Source organism: Ochotona curzoniae, unplaced genomic scaffold (genome assembly GCF_017591425.1).
Source record: "Ochotona curzoniae isolate NIBS_2020 unplaced genomic scaffold, NIBS_Ocur_1.0 scaffold_3208, whole genome shotgun sequence".
Classification (NCBI taxonomy): domain Eukaryota; kingdom Metazoa; phylum Chordata; class Mammalia; order Lagomorpha; family Ochotonidae; genus Ochotona; species Ochotona curzoniae.
In genome coordinates, this window is record NW_024467106.1 from 43262896 (window position 1) to 43279949 (window position 17054).

At 39.5% G+C, this 17054-nt stretch overlaps 1 protein-coding gene across 2 annotated transcripts in view; it reads right to left on the minus strand.

Annotated features, from left to right (window-relative positions):
* The window catches only part of ADAMTSL1 (ADAMTS like 1), a 385347-nt gene that overhangs the window by 157874 nt on the left and 210419 nt on the right, over positions 1 to 17054 (minus strand). For both annotated transcript variants that reach the window (XM_041004529.1, XM_041004530.1), the window contains 2 exons: positions 15499 to 15800; positions 9165 to 9294 (listed from right to left, as the gene is read on the minus strand). In XM_041004529.1, coding sequence (XP_040860463.1) covers positions 9165 to 9294; positions 15499 to 15800 — 432 coding nt within the window. The remainder of the gene's footprint in view (positions 1 to 9164; positions 9295 to 15498; positions 15801 to 17054) is intronic.

Sequence of the window (17054 nt, forward strand, 5' to 3'; positions counted from 1 at the left end):
CACTACCTACAACAACTGGCAAAGGCTGCACTAAAGTTGGCTTGAACAATATTTACGAATAAACTATAGTGAGTATAAAGCAAACATGAAATTCTTGTTCATATGATTTCTGCCTACAGAACTAAGAAGGATAGCAGACTATTGGTGTTTGAGTATCTACTATATAAGGAATAATTAGCTGAGTATTTTAAATATGTGATCATCCTTACAATTCTCTGTAGTTGGGATAATTATGTTTGTTTTACAGATAAGGATAACTCAGAGAGATTAAACTAGCCAGTCCAAGGCCACAAAGGGAATATAAGAATTGACTTCTTTCTGAACCCAAAGCTCCTTGATTTTTAGTTTATTCCTAACATACTTCCTCTCACTGGTAGTGAATATTTAATTTTTTAATATCAGCCTATTTCTTGGTTCTTGTCCTTCTGAATTCTGTCTCCTATTAGGAAAAAGTGACAAAGTGGCACCTGACTTAAAAAAAGAACATCACTCAAAACATGCTGAGATGAGAATGAACTCTTTCTTCCACGTGTAAGTAATGCATCATCAATACAAACTGTGCTTTGGTATAAAACATCTCTGTTAAGTGTTAAACTCTAGGCAATCTAGGAAGAGGGCTCCTTTTCATTTCTTTGAGTCATATAGATATCTTCTTTTAGTGGCCAGAAAGGTGATATATGGACTCTGTGTCAGGGACCAGAGTTAAGAGCAGTAATTATACAGAAGGGATCACCTTGGCTATTCTAGCATGCACTATCTGTCCCATGTCTGTGACTGTCTGGACCAGGAGGAGATGAACTCCACCAGCACAATTCAAAGCCCCAATATAAAGCAATAGGCATCTAGAGGGTCTAGGAACTGTGTTAATGGAGGGGCAATAATTCTTTCTTTAGGTGTCCTGTGTCACCACACAAACACCAAAGCACAGAGTAGCCTAGGTGAAGATAATTTAAATAAATAAAAGAGAAAAAGAGGGGATGGTGAAAACATGAATTAAGGATACAGATCCCTTCTAGGAAAGGAAGCCACTGGGAGGGCACTGCATTGTGATGGATCTTTCTGCAACATTGGCAGGTAACCTGAAAACTGCCTGATCTAGTGCTGGCATCACTGATTGATTTATAAGCTAGAAGGTTCATGAATTTTGTAAAACCCCAATGTTTCAGTACTTATCCACAGGAGAAAGCTAGTGGGCGCAGCATTTCCATTCCCTTGGTGTTCATGAGCAGTGGGATAGATGACTGTCACAGACACATCAGGTTTGGTGTATATACACCTCTAAGATACATATACACACACACACACACAGAAAGCTTTATTTTCATGTCATCATTCCCTAAGCAAAGCAGAGTAATAAGTACTTATACAGTCTTTACATTTTATTAGATAACTATATAAGTAACAGAAGTGATTTAAAGCATACAGGATGATATGCATAGATTACATAATTTCACTACACTGTTTTATATAAAGATTTGAGCATTTGCAGATACTGATGTTTGGGGCAATCTTGGACTCAGTCCTTTCCAATTACTAGGGATTTTTTTTTTTTTTGCCCTTGGTGATGTCAAAATGATGCCTGGACAATTCTGATCACTGGGTCAATACACTTTTTTTTTTTTTTAGTAGAGAAACAACAGAAGCTCCCAATGGTGCAATCAGACCCAAGAGTTAAGACAGACCCTGCAAAGATTTTCTGTCGTAACCTCCCCATCATTGAAGGATGAAAGACAAAGAAACATTTGGATTTCCCAGGAGGATGACAGTAGTAATAGCATTAACTCTTTTAAAAGCACCTGAGTATGGCCTCCCAATCTGGACTCAATTTCTGTGGATGCCCATGAGGTTTAATGTACTTTAGCTCTAAGTTATCAGGGGCAGTTCCAAAGGTAGTATATGAAAACTTCGGGGCTCACCAGAAGGTAAACCAGTATTTAGAGAGCATGTTCAAACAGTGACCCTTAAAACAAGTTGTTAAAGGCCAAGGTGCCTGCTGAGCTTCGAGAGCTCCATCAAGTCAATTAACACATGGTACTATTAAAAGGCAACACATTCTGTCTGGTCATTTTAAACTAAAACTAAACAAAATTGTAAATCCTTGGCTGTTAACATGCATGGATTTTGTTGGTGTACAATATAATGGGTAGTCTTAAGTATGCTTTTTTGGATTTTAATGTATTTTTTTATTTTGAATTATCAAATTTGAATTATGTGATACAATTTTTTTATAGGCTGGGATTCCTCCCAAAACTTACACTCCCCGTCAGATTTTTCCCATTTTGTTACAATAGTGTAGTTCTTCATAAGGAATCATAATTCTATCAGTCTCTTATTTTAGTGTACCCCGACATTGTTGGTACAGACAATGTCAGACAGTCCAGCAACCCATTGTCTACACACGTCCAACAGTTTCATTGGGAATCCGTCTTTTGTCTGGATGCAGGGATGCATGTTCCATTATATCCCCACATCTGTATATGATAGACCCCAGAAAAATTAAGGGGAGACTGACAATTATGCTACTTTTCTTAACTCTCCCAAACGGGGCTTCCTGAGCTTTCTTTACAGTTCTTGATGTTTCTAAGAACTATGCTCTCTCTGAGAGGGCGAGTGGTACTAGGATTTGGAGGAGAGGGCACAAACTAAGCACTGTTCCTGGAATTATGTGCTTTTTTTCTCTCCTTCACTGTTTATCTATTCTGCACCACTCAGCTGTTCTCTGTTGCACAGAAATACAAGTTTAGTTTAAAAAGTATGTTAGAACAAAGCTGCAGAAATTGCCTGGAATTTCCTTCATTCTCAGCCATCTGGCTTTCATTGCTTATTTCATTCCCCTCCTCCACGTACATTTACCAAATCTTTTCAACACACACTGGCCAAGCTATCAAATGCTTATAATTAATAACAGTCATCCACTTTTTTTTCTAAAGTAGTGAAATCTGGTTTTCTTTGAGCTGTTCATGTCATTGCTTTTATAAACCAGGTAGATAATCAGTGAGTTTTAATTATGAAGAGTTAGCTGAATAACATTTAATAGAATCTAAGGCCTAGATTTTAAAAAATCATGTTTTCTTTTTTTAACTTCAAATATTTCTTACCAAAAAATTTCAAAGGAAGGGAAAGAGCATGAATTTTTCTGAGTTCTTACCCTGACCCTACCTTAGACATGTGGAAAATGAGATCCAAGAAGGCATACAATCTTGTGAAGCTCAGATAGTTAAAGTGATTTGGTCAAATGTCAAAATTCCTGTGCTTTTATTTTGGTGGACTCAGGACATGAAAGATTTTTAGCACATATCACTCAATGAAAAAATCAGGTTGTCAAAAAATAGATGCAATAAGATCCCCATTTTAAAGGCAAAAGTATTGCAAATTTGTATATGTGTATACACAAATTTATAATAAGTCTGGAATAGTATGGACCAAACCAGTAACAGTAGGTAACTCTAGTGGGTGGAAGGCCTGGAAGTGTGGAGGATGGTAAAAGGAGATTGTACAATTCCTTTTGTGATGACGTGAGTTGTAAGGAAAAATAATATTTAAGTATCACTTAAATAAAGCTTAATTTTTTTTTTAACTAGAAACAGGAAGATGACTTCCTAAAGACCAATCAAAGCTCCTTAGCTCCTTCTTGGATGTTTTTCTCTTGAACAAGTCTAACTCAACACTGAATGTTTGTCTGACTGGGTGATACCCAGACACAAACTGTTTAGATAATGGTAAAGATATCTAAAATGAACTTTCACCCATATAATGACACTTCTTTGCATTAAACTTCAATGGAAAAATTGGCTGCTCACAACAAAAATGATCCTATTTTTTTATGCCAATTTTAAGCAAGGTTGTAAAGGGATGAGCATCTGTCCCCACCTTTCTCCTTTCCAAAACTTCCCTGGATAACATGAACAGTTTATTCAACCTCCCCCCTCTCTCTTTCCTTCCTGTTACAGTGATCCTCATATCCTTGCTTTGCCTTGCATGGCTGGCAGCCTGTTGGTCTACGCTTTTTATGTTGCTTATGTTTTAAAACAAAATTTAAAACCTTAAACCTAACTAAAGAGATCAAATAATGGCACTTTTACTACTACATGAAGGCAGGAGAGAAAGGATAAGGACAAAGACAGCATTGGGTTGTTCCAAGTCAGTATTAATAATACGATCTTGATATTGCTTCATATAAATTTGGCACCTATTCTTCATAATGAACTATTCAACAAGCACTTAAAATACTCTACTATATGTCAAATATTACAGAAATTATGTCAAGAATCATACAGCATATTATCTATAACACACTACCATGTTATCATGTTAACATATTATATATTATATAAAATATATTATGAGTATATATTATATTATGAATGAGGAGGGGAATAGAAGACATAAAACTGCCAGCAGGGACTTTAAAGTCCAGTTCTCCTCAGTAGAAAATTACTACCTTAACAAAGTGCTATAAAAAATTCAGGTCTTACTCTAATGCACAGACATGCACATCCACACAACTTGGAACAATCAGAATACCTCCAGCTGGAGAACACTCCCTTCCTGCTGTGAGTAACTAGGTATGAGAATGTTATCTGCTTTAACCTGCTGAAAGTTAAACATGTGCTTCTGATACAAGCTCTGCTATCACACAGAGTAAGTCTGGAGGAGCCAAGTTTAAATTCAGCAAGATTGCCCAAATAGATAGGAACTGTCTTATAGGGATTTTGGTATACTCCATGTGATCAGATAACTCAAACCACATACAAGAAGGAAACTGGCTTCCCAAGTGGTATGAAGTAGGACTAAGAACTGCCTGGGAAAACTAACTTACATACAGACAGATTTGAAATTTTGAAAATAATTCCTGCATGAATCACAGAAAATTCTGGCTTCTAGAAAATATTGGTTTGAAAGGCTGAGACACATACACACACGGAGAAGGGGGGTGGAGCGGGAGACAGAGAGAGAAAGAGAAAGAGAGAAAGAATATCTTCTATCCACTGGTTCACTTCCCAAATGCCCACAACGGCCAGGGTTGGGCCAGGATGAAGCCAAGGCGTCAATCTGGGAATCTTGGTCTCCTTCATGGGTGTCAGGGACCCAACAATTTGAGCCATCACCTGCTACCACGGGGCTGAGCTTTAGCAGGAAGCTGGAATGGAGAGTGAAGCTGTGGCTGTAACCCAGGCACTGATATGGATGTAGCCATCTCAAGTGATAGCCATCTCAAGTGATAGCTTAACTGTCTTATCATTCCTGCTATATTAAAAAAATAATACTTATACTTCTGTTTCTGCAGACTGCTCAGGGCTCCTGGCTGTTATTGTGATGACCTTGGATCCTGCGAGGAAGGATTTGGGCTTCTTGCATCCCACACGGGAGATCCAAACGGGAGTGGATGACCTCAGAGTTCTCGACCTCCGAAGGCACTCCAATTCCTCGTGGTCTCCTTGGCAGTTGGGATGTAGTCCTTGGTGCCCATAACTGATAGTCCTTGGTGAGGATCCGGGAGTCTCCAGGGTTGGGATACAAGCCTCCTCCTGTCCCCCTACTCCACTCTAGGGTCCCCCCCCCCCCCCCCCGTGCATATGACCTCCTGCTAAGAGGTTGTCAGGATCACTCTTGATTCCCACTGTATGTCTTTGTAGTTTTACTATTGTCTAATGCTAGGGAGAGAAGCTATCTCTGGTTCTTACTTAGTTCCAACCTTGGATCCCCACCCTCTTCTGCAATGACCATCAGGGTATCTTCGGAGCCTCCCCCACACTAAAAACAAACAAACAAAAAATTAGAATAGACAGACAGAGAACAACAAGGAAAGCTTAGGACCAGACAGGAAATGGTCAGCGTGGACTCACATATACCTTACTAGGTAGGACACAAAGATTAGTCACTCCTCACTAAGGTATGGAAGATTTTTCTGCACACCCCTCCTAAAACTGTTCTGCACCTCAACTGTTGACATATGCCTTATTAGAGTTATAAGCCAGATTGGACTATCCTAAAATCTGCCAAGTTCAGTAAAAATTATGCTTCAACACTATAAACAGCTAAATACAAAATTGAAAATAGACATGAGACAGCTGAATAGTACCCTATAGCCATTTTAAGGTGTATAGTAGCCGGTTATGTATAAACCAAAATAGAAATGTTAATTAGGTAGTCACAGGACACGGTTAAGAACTTGAATTTTTTAACATATTGGCTACTCAATGCCATGTCAATGAATTCCATAATGTTGTAAACTGTTGTTGATGTTATGCTGTGGCTTTTAATTGGTCGGGACGATATTCTGCCAGCTCTGCTTTCAGACCAGAGATGGTCTCCCCAAGAAACTGTTGAATTTATCTGGACAATAAGATGCTGGACTCTATGCTTGGTATATGCTTGCAATGAAAGAATCATGACTGGATTTGAACTGTAATACCGTAATAAGGTGGAGTAATCCACCATGGGAGGAGGGCATGGGGAGGGGTTGTGGGAACCCCAGAACTTATGAAATGGTGTCATAAAATGAACTGTAATAAAAAAAAACAATAATAGTAAACTATGGAGAAATGATAAAAAAAATTTTTATTTCTTGAGGCTGGCAGGTGTAACAGGCTATTCCTTGCTGGATTTCCACATGGCTGCTGGTTTATGTTCCAGTTGTTCCATTTCCAATCTAACCCCTTATTTATGCCCTGGGAAAGCAGTGGAGAACAGACCAAGGCCTTGGGCCCCTACAACCATGTAGGAGACTCGGAAGAAGTTCCTAGCTCTCAGCCTCAGATCGTCCCAGCTCTGGTCATTGCAGTCACTTGAGAAGTGAACCAGCAGGTGGAAGAGCTCCCTTTCTGTCTCTCCCTCCCTCATTTTGTAACTGACTTTCAAGTAAAAAAATCTATACACATATATAAAAATAACATATATAATATATAATTATATACTATAAACATTACATATGATATATACTAATATATCACATATCATATAATTACATATTATATAGATATATAGTATATGATATATAAATATATATCATACATATTGAAATATGTAGAAATACTATACATAAATGGACTTTGGCTCTTGGATATCAGATGAAATGAATGCATTCTATCAGTCCACTGGGTTTTTTCCATTTTATGGTTTTAATTAGAGGCATTGTACACATTCCCAACTGTGTGTGGTTGACTGAAGAAATTCCTGATTATGTTCAATAAGGAGCCTTCCTGTTATTCTAATGGTTGGTGGGCAACAAAAAAACTGAGTTTTATCTAGAACAAAAGGAACAATGTTAAGCCCAATAACAGCTCTTGCCCATGAATCAGCAAAAGGTTAAAAAGTAAAGTAAACTTACTAAAGTAACTATAATCCATACTTTGAAGATAGGGAGTAGCATCATTTATTCTATTTTTTATGCAAGCAATAGATTCAGTGTCCACAAATTCCAGCAAACTTTCAGCTAGTTCCAGGTACTGACTTCTTGGCATGGGCTCCACTTATTATAGAATTTGGATGGCATTACAACTCTGGAATGTGGTTAGAGAGACCCTTTTTCTTGTTTCCCAAGTGATGATTAATAAACATGACAGAAATTTACACATAAGTATAAGAAACGCCCTTATGTTTTCACATGAAGAACAATAAAGATGTACAGGGGATTTCAGCTGGATAGAGTAGCCTCATATCATTTCATATTACCATGTCATTTTGCATATACGAAAATTGAGGGGGCAGTCACCTTGCCCAAGGGTACCTAGCTAGTTGATGGCAGATACAGAATCAAATGCTGGGCTTTCTGGCTTTGTAGGCATGGAGCTTGCAGGCTGTCTATGCTGAACCATTCTGCTTCTTCTTAAGTGGGGAGAGTGTGGGCTAGTAGAGCAGTTTGTGCCCTTTGCCCACAAATTTAGGTATTAAGCTTGTTTAACTTGAAGACTGTCAGTTTAGGATAGAGATATGGGATCAGAGACAGAAGAGGAATTGCAAAAGTGATGCCTTAGTATCTCATGTGCTAGGCCTGAGCTTTGCTTAGTCCAGACATTGGCTAGTGGAGTAGCTGCTTTTCTCATAGGTGAGGTGTTACACTAAGCAGTGGCTATCTGCTGTTTTGCTTACCATGGAGAATGTGACTTTAGAGTCTCTTTTTCATTCTGCTCTTAAATGAAGAAACCCAGGCTCCCCATTCAAGTAAATACACTGAACAACCAAGGTGACCAGTGACAGAAATATCAGTACAGGATTGTGCCTTCATTTGGTTGGAAGAGGCCTGTAATTAAGCCTTCTAAGCCCCAAAAGGAAAAGATCAAGTTGGCTGGGAAATAAGACAAGCAGTGTAGCAACTTAGCCAGCAAATTGTTGTGCATTCCTGAAAGAAATACACAATGGACTTTGTAGAAGAAGACATATTATTCAGAAACAGCATTCCTTTCACGTCTAGCATATGATCTTACCGAGCAACAGGCCTCATTCCATCAGCAGATTTAAAATCTAGCTTTGGTACTTTAGACATCTCCATTCCAAACCAGAATTTGGATGAAATTAGCTCAGAAAGAAGTATCTAAAAGGCAAGTCTCTCAAGATACCATAAAATTGTGTAGGCTGAAGCAGTGATTGGATTGATTAACCAAGACTCAAGATTGGGCAATAATGAAACCCAGGCAGAGCAGAACAATGAAATGCTCTAATTGATTTTATGCTTATGGAATGACACACAATCTCCAGAGCATGTTATAATGAATCTGAATGCTGTGCACATAGAGATTTCACAGTGAGTCAATTATACCACCCAGATGCTTCAGTTCCTTATACCCTGTCATTTGCAAGCCAGTTCATTACCATGGTGTGAGGGCTTGGGACACAGGCTAAAAGGTGGCAGACACCATGAAGTCTGTGGTTAGGTCATGTTCCATTTAGGGGAAAGCAAGTATGTAGCATGTGCACATACCAGCCATGCCACAAATCTTGTTCCAGTGCACAGGGCCTTCTGGACTCTGCGCATGACCATTGATTGGGCTGGAATTCCATAGCACTGGTTTCAATTACATAAGTGGATTTGACTAAAATTTTGAACTGACGTTAATTGGTTTTCAAAACATTGGGTAACAGTAAGTGTTCCTGTCTTGCCCGTGGAAAGATGCACCCAGTCTGTACCCACTCCTGGCTAGTAGGGTGGGCAATATGCCCCTTACCTTGCTGGGCAGGGATCCAAATTGCAGGATTTCAGGAGCTGTGGGGGTCGGCGACTGGTCACGCACAAGTTCTCATCAGCAGGCTCCCGTGTCTGTTTGTTCAGGCAGCTCACCACAGCCTCTTGGACACCTGTGTACAAATCACACTGTCAGACCGGAGTGCAGAGTGGGTGTGGGTCCTGGTGATGAAGTGTAGACAAGGCATCTGGTAGGAGGTCTCTGTGATCCAGAGGTCTCACTGCATGCCAGAGACTGCAGCATAATGTCTAGAACTGACAATCTTGTCAAGCATCACTTGATCCAAAGAAAGTCTGTGGCCCAGAGAAGCATGCCACTGCAGGAGGGCAGAAAGGAGACTGTTGGCAAAACTGTTGAAAAGCAAAAACACCAAAATTGCCATGAAGCTATATAGCCACCAACACTGAAATGTGATAATTTAATGCAGAATGAGCACACAGTGACAATGAAAAAAGAGAGAAAACAATGCCCCCAAGGACTTAGCATGTTACATTTTAATCAACAAGAGATTGTTCTATTTTATGGGTGGCCCAAGGCCACATCTTAATAGCCAACATTCTGATTAGTGCTGTGCTCTAGGACTTGGCTTCCAAAGCTCTAGCCTATGTTGGCTTCCTTTGGATTTTGATTCATTTGTTAAATGATCTAGGGCAGCTTTGGAAATTGGAACAAAGAAAGAAAATAAGATGTCATAAACACAGCTTTGGAAAACCATCATCCCACTGACACCTGCCTGTCTTGATGCAACTCTAGTAAAATAATTTGGGTGGTTGAGCAGTGATTGCCACAAGGGTACTTGGCAGGCCTACTGCAGTGGCCTGAAGGATACCACATGGAAGACTTTTATGGAGTAGAGTAGCATTTAAATGGGTCACATAATGATCAAGCATTTTATTCTGGCAATTATAGTTGTAATATTAATAGTTAAGATAACCTCTACAGGTGTCCATTCTTAGCTAGGTGCTAAAGTCAAGGCTGGACATGAACCATTGAGGTCTGTACCAATTTACAAGGTAAGCCCTTTTAAAAATTCCTGCCTCACAGAAATAGAGGCTTAGAAAGATGCAATGACTTGGTTTAGGTCATAGTTGCTCATGGTGAAGTTGAAGATGCCTGTGCCCTTAGAGTTGACTGACAGTATTAATATTAGGAAAAAAATACTAAGAAGCTGTCATATTTGCTTTCCTATTGGTCTTTAGGAATAACCCAGACATTTGTCAGGAATATTTCAGCAGGCTTCAGACTTGAGTGGGAAGAGGCCAGACGGGACAATGTCACTAATTTGGTTTCAGCCATACATGGCTGCATCCATAAAACTACTTACATCTAGAGATATCTGTCTATAGCTAAATACTTAGGTCATTATAGCAGAATCTATGATGATCTACATAGTTACATATAGACACCTATACACATCTCCTTGTTTTTAGTTTCTACATTACTTTGTTAAGCACACAGTATGTAATACACAACTGATATCATCCCTGTCACTGCCCTTCTCCTATGTACCCTAAGTTCCTCCAAAATATCATCATTAAAATTAACAGGCTAATATTTCCAAGGTTGATGCTATACTGACCTTGGTTGCTTAGTAAACCCATTAGAAATAAAATTTTAGAAATAAAATTTTAAAGCCAGAATTTAAACTGTATTTCTTATTTTTCCCTAAAATAATTTTTTTGCTTTAATTTATCCTGTGGCCATGATAAATTCTTTACATTTCCCCTTTTATTATGATTTTCAGAATTTGATTTAAATATCTCATGGCTGGTTCAAAAGGGTGGAGCTTCTGAAATTTATGAATCTCCTAGACATTCAAATTACTCCATCATAGTTGGTAATGTTTATGGTGGGGTGTTTGCTTGGTTGCAGCTGGAATGAACCATTTGAAATTTGTGGCTTGATGATAGAGCAAACTACTTCACATGAAAATATTGATATTATTTATGACACTTTTCATTGGAATAGCTTAACATTTTTAGAGTAATGATTACTTCTCACTTCATGTAACTTACTATCCCATACTAACTCCAGGCTAAGTTTTCAATTCATCTGACTACTTGATAGTATTAAAGACATTGTAAATGCAAGCTTTAAATAAAATATGTCTTGGCTTTATTGAGCTGTTATAAATATTAGGAAATAAGGTTGATGATTCTGATGTTGAAAATAACCGCAGGGCTTGTCATAAGCAAGTGTTTGCTTTAGACATATGAGTGTACATATATGGGTAATGTTACCCATTTCTACTTTGTGAACTTAATGGTAGTCAGCTTAAACTTCTCCCTTCTAAGACTGACAGGGACAGGTGTAGCAAGGACTTAATTTTGGACACCAACAGTCTCCTCTTTTATATATGTAGAACACAAATTTACATTGCCCCCTAATTAATACCTTGTAGCTATATTTCCAAGCAAAAAATCACCAATGAGGTACAGCATGTTTAGCTGCCTCATGGATATTCATATTCCATATCAGAGTGCCTGGGATCAAGTCCTGTCTCTGCATCTGATCCAGCTTCCTATTAATGTGTTGTGCACTCTGGAGCTAGTAGATAATGATTCAATTACTAAGATCTCTGCCATTTACATGGGAAACCAGGACGGAGTTCCTAGTTCCTGAATTTAGCTGGTCTTGGCCTGTAGAGTGAACCAGCATATGAAATCTATCTCTCTCTCTGCATGTGTGTATGTTTGTGTCCAACTAATACAAATGAACTAATTAATTAACAGTCACCTTATGGGAGGGGTAAGTATTGAGACTGAATGCATCCCAGAGTTATTGCAATCTAAGGTAACACAGACAGCATACCTGGCCTTGTAACACACAGGGTTACACAGGGTTACAGCAACCAGTCGCTTTCACACCCGTAGATGTGGCTTAGGGTGGTTACAGAGATCAAGGACAGAAGTTCTGTAATAATTATGGAGAAACTGGGACCAGCTCTGTAATCACACATAATAAATTTTTGAAGGATGAACAAATTCACTTACTAAAGGGCAGGCCACTCCAAGCACAGAACACAGTTGTGGCTGTGGGAGGTGGGAATGTGCTGACTGGAGGAACATGGGTGAAGGAGCTCCTGCAGTGTGGAGTGTGGGGAGAACTGCAAGGCCTTCACTTTCTGGTTAACAGTATACACAGCCTAGGGGAAGTGAGCAAGAAGTCTGCTCATCACATCCCTGCTTTTCCCCAAACGGCTACTTGTGCTCTTCTAAAGACATTTTAGACTGAAGAGAACATATGTTGCAATATGGTACTTTGTGAATTTGGGTGTTCTTTCTTGACTAAAGCAAAAGGAGAGATACTTGTAAGGAAAAGGAGAAACAGATATGAGAATCTGCTTTCCATTTTTCAAGCAATTTTCAAATTTTCTCCCAGTTGGATTTTACTGCGGGTTTTACTGTCTAGCAGCTCAACATACTAAGCCTGTTCAAGTTCAAAACAGCTCCCCTTGACCACACTCATGGGTTCTTGGAAGGACAATTAAAATACAAGAAGGAGGTGATGGTAGGGCACAGGAGATGGATCTGAACAGGTTAGACTCACTTTCAATCTTCTAGAAAGTAGGATTTTCAGTGTTTATCTCTTCCAGAGTAGTACAATTGTTGCAAGATACTTGATGACAGCCTAGGGAAACAGCCACCAACTGTAGATTAAGTTACTAACTAGTTCCTTCTGGTTGCTGCTTCTGCTAGGTGAAAGGTAACTTCAGTGTCTATGCAACTTCCTTTGTTGTGATTATAGAAGCAATAAAATCAGGCTGACTTCCTGCAGCCAAAATTGCTTTTAAAAACGGTTTGTCAACCATTCATATTTCAGGGTGGCTTTAGCAAGAATGATTACTCTCTCTATATTATATATTACTTTATGGGTTATATTTTGGTGAAAGATCAAAGTTGATAATACAACGAAATGTTACTGCCCAACAGACTTGAAAATATATATGCCCCATATATTTAAACACTCTTAGTGCATATGGGTATCATACGGACCATAAAACCCAAACATATTTTCACCACTTTGGAATTTCAACTCTAACATTTTAGGTGTAAATAGATGACCTTGGCACAGTGACACAACTCTAGGTAAGTGTGTTCAATTGTTGACAGTTAGAAATCAGAGACAGTTTTGTAGCTTTACCCTGCCTTGGACATAAAGGATGTACAATTTATGTTCTACAAAGACATTTTTGTGCCTATAGATAGAGATCAACTATATATTAAACAACCAAATCTTATTTCTAAATCAATGTGCTCTAAAAACACTTTAAATGAAATATATTCCACATGTACACTACACGTAGAATTTTATACTTTTGAATGATCAGCAGCATGGTTTGGCCATTAAACATGAAGATACCTGGTTACTTATACATCCTATTATTGCATCTATTTTCTCCATCTGCTCATAAAGTTCCAGGCTTGACTTGTTACTGAGAACCATAACTGAGAGAACATAAATAATATTTTTCCAAAACCCATTTGTTCTCTAGTAGAAATAACCATCATTCAATTTAGGTGACCGGAGAAACTGGAGATAAAAACACAAGTTTCTGAATTCTGGCTCATTTCTTAAAAGTACTGAGAAGAGCAGTTGCAGGCACCAGCAATGCCCTTTCCACCTAAAGCTTTCAGCAACTATCCAGGTTTCAAGATCACCAAAGCTTATGTAACACTTCTCCCTCATTAAACACGAAAGCATATATGTCCTTGACACCAGTCAAGAGCCCCATATACACTCAGATAGAAGAGCTCAGTTCCAGGAGTCTGTGTTCCAAGATTGTTTGAAAGAACTTAGGTTTTAAAATACCAAGTGTCCCTGTTCAAAGCACTTCAGAATTCCAGGGTTTGAAATTGGAAGATAGAGGCAAACAAGAGCCACAAGGTTAGGAGTCATAAAGGCTAAAAGAAATAAATTCCTTGCTAGTACTGTGCAACTCTTCATTCCTTCCAATCACATGTGAATACCGTGGGCACATTCATGTTTACATTCTTATTCATGACAAAACATGCTTTTCAAAAGCTACCAAAATGTCATGGCTTAGAGAGCAGTTTTGATGAATACTTTTAGAACCTTTTTTTTTTGTGTCGGTTAAATAAAAACTTTGCTTGGAATGTAGAAGTTCAATGTCCCCAAAGGTATTACTAGGAGCCCATGAGAAGGACTTGGCAAAGAATCACCCAGCACTTCCTCACCTATCAACACCTCTCTTGGGAGTGGACATGAAAGGCAATAGTAGGATAAATCTGATATGTATTTTTTCCAGTTGTAAGAAACATTGTGTGCTTGAAGAATTGATACTTTACTATAGCACTGTTCATAATACCTGAAGGAATGCAAAACCTGAAGAGAATGTCTTGGTTAAATCTTGCTACAACATACGTATAATCAAAGTATCCCTATGAATATATAGAATTATATGCCTGCGAATTACAGTTATGAGTTCTATAGGAAATATTATATCCTATGAATACATAGAACTAATTAAGTACATGAAATTTTTAAAAGTCAGAGGCCATTATCCGATCCACGTGAAACACACCTGAACAGAATGAGGTGAATGCACATGGAAACAATAAACTTTTGTTAAGCAATACACATAATGAGAAAGCTCCAGGAATTCTTTAAGCCTTTAAAAAGGATATCATGTTAGAAAGACTCTAGATAGAGGATGAAGGCCTAGGTGTCAGCTCTATTGCTTGGTGGCTGCGTGATTCGGAACAAGTCACTCAGCATTCTTCCACCTTGGTTTGTTCATCTGTGCTAGGTGCCCAGTGTCAGACATGAACCTTCACGTTTCCTTCTAGCCCCAGGCATCTGCAGCATTGATCTCCCTGCAGGTGCTCATTCCCTTTGTTTGGGAAATCAGCTGAGTAATGTGGAAGTGCTCTAACCTGTTCTTGGAAATAGCAGAATTTGCTACCATGGAGATCTTGCTTCATACTGCATGGACTGGGACAAGGACATAGATCACTGAGACTGAAATGCTGAGGGCACAGCCAAGACAGTGTCAACAGCGCTTCTCACTCTGATCTACCACAACACATTGCAAAACGTCAGAGTGACAACTGAAAGCAAGGCTTTCCTTGTGTTGGTCACTCACAGCTGAAAGTGAGAGCTACTCAAGCCCAAAGAGAAAGTGTCTGTTTTTCCCTCAGCATTCTTTGCAGTTCAGCCCCCACCCTCCACTCTGTTCCCTGCTTATGGCTCTTGGAACAGAGGCAGTCACATGATACTGTTGCATGCAGGGAGAAAAGAGATGGAAAATAGAGAAGAAAACAGCAGGGGTCGGAGCCAGAGCCCCACTTCTTACCTCCTCCACATGACTCAGAGCATTTGGTGAATCCCTCATACTCCCAATCATGCAGCTCATCAAAATCCGGTAGTCCATCGAAGAGTCCATCTGTTTCATCTGGATTAAATTCGGGAGTTTCCCCATTGCATGGTCCGGAATAGCAGGTACGTTGGGATGCTGGCTTAGGCCCTTCGCACTCATCAACGGGCAGGTCAGCCACAGACTGAGAGAAAGACAGGAGCACCTGGCACCTCACCATTCGCACCTGGGTCCCTACACCACAGGTAACTGAACAGGCAGACCAGGCCTCTGGGATGAACCTGCAGTTGGCAAGCAAAGAAGAAGACAGGATGAGAAGTCCCAGGTAGGGTACCAGAGGGGAGGTGAAGGGCTGCATCCCATCTGCCTCCACCGTCTAGACCTGTCCCACGATGTACTTAGGGCTTGCGACGGGAGCTTCGGTTTAGTCCATGAGCTCATGGGTCACTGTTTCTGGATTGCATGCTCCGTATCATATGAACTCCCAGCTGTAAGACATTCCAGCCATGGACCACCTGCTGACTCGCTCTCAGCACCCACAGAGCTAGCTCTTCAGAGGGTGAATCTGTCTTCTCCTCACTCTAAATCCTAGCACTTGTGTTTCTTGCAGGATACTGGCTATTCTTACAGCAGACTAATACTGATACTAAAAATTCTAACATAATAAGCCCTTGGAGATATTTAAGGAAGTATTTTGTTTTAGTCTGGATCTCAAATTCTGCAAGTTTCTTTGTTTTGCTGTTCAATGTGCCTCTCAAGATTTATTTATATGTACAAAGATACTTTTTTTGGGTAAGCCTCTAAGAATGGTGCAAAGTCTTATTCCTCACACATTCTTTGAATTAGTCTGAGCTCCCATTCTTTTTATATCTTAGAGACAGCCATGCTCCAGATTTAAAGCCTCACACTTGTTACAGTAAACCAGAGACTGCAATCACATAAGTTTTCTCACCTCCTCCACACCCCATCTTCCCAAAGAAGCCATACTGGTAAGAACTTGGTATTTCTCTAGAATGTAGGAAAAATTCCAAGGTCCAAAATAGCTTATGTCTCCACCCCCATTAAACAACCATGTTCATGACAGCATGACCTTGGGAGAGGCAAAGGGGAAAAAAATCCCAGAGCAAACAACCATCATTTTCAAAAGTTAACAACTCAGAGCAAAAAGTTTGGGATAAGTTCTTTTCCCCCCCATGATTCTATTACCTTTTCAAAGGAAGTCATGTTGATGAGCTATGCAAACCTGGCCTCCTAACCTCGGCTTTGGCAGAAAAGGAAAGAACCGATAAGAAGCTTTTAGCATTAAATTTTTGCAAGTGAAAATGGTTCATATCTATACTGAGGGAAATTGAAATTCTAGCAGTGAACACATCCAAGTTTTCAAACTGGAAGGAACACAAGTAAGATATTTCCTAGGCTTCCTGTGAATCAGAAGTGGTCTTGCCAGCACAGTTGCACTCCATCCAGAACAGCACAACACAGCACAGCACGCTGTCCGGCATAGCAAGAGACAGTCAGCAAGGGATCTGAAGGGA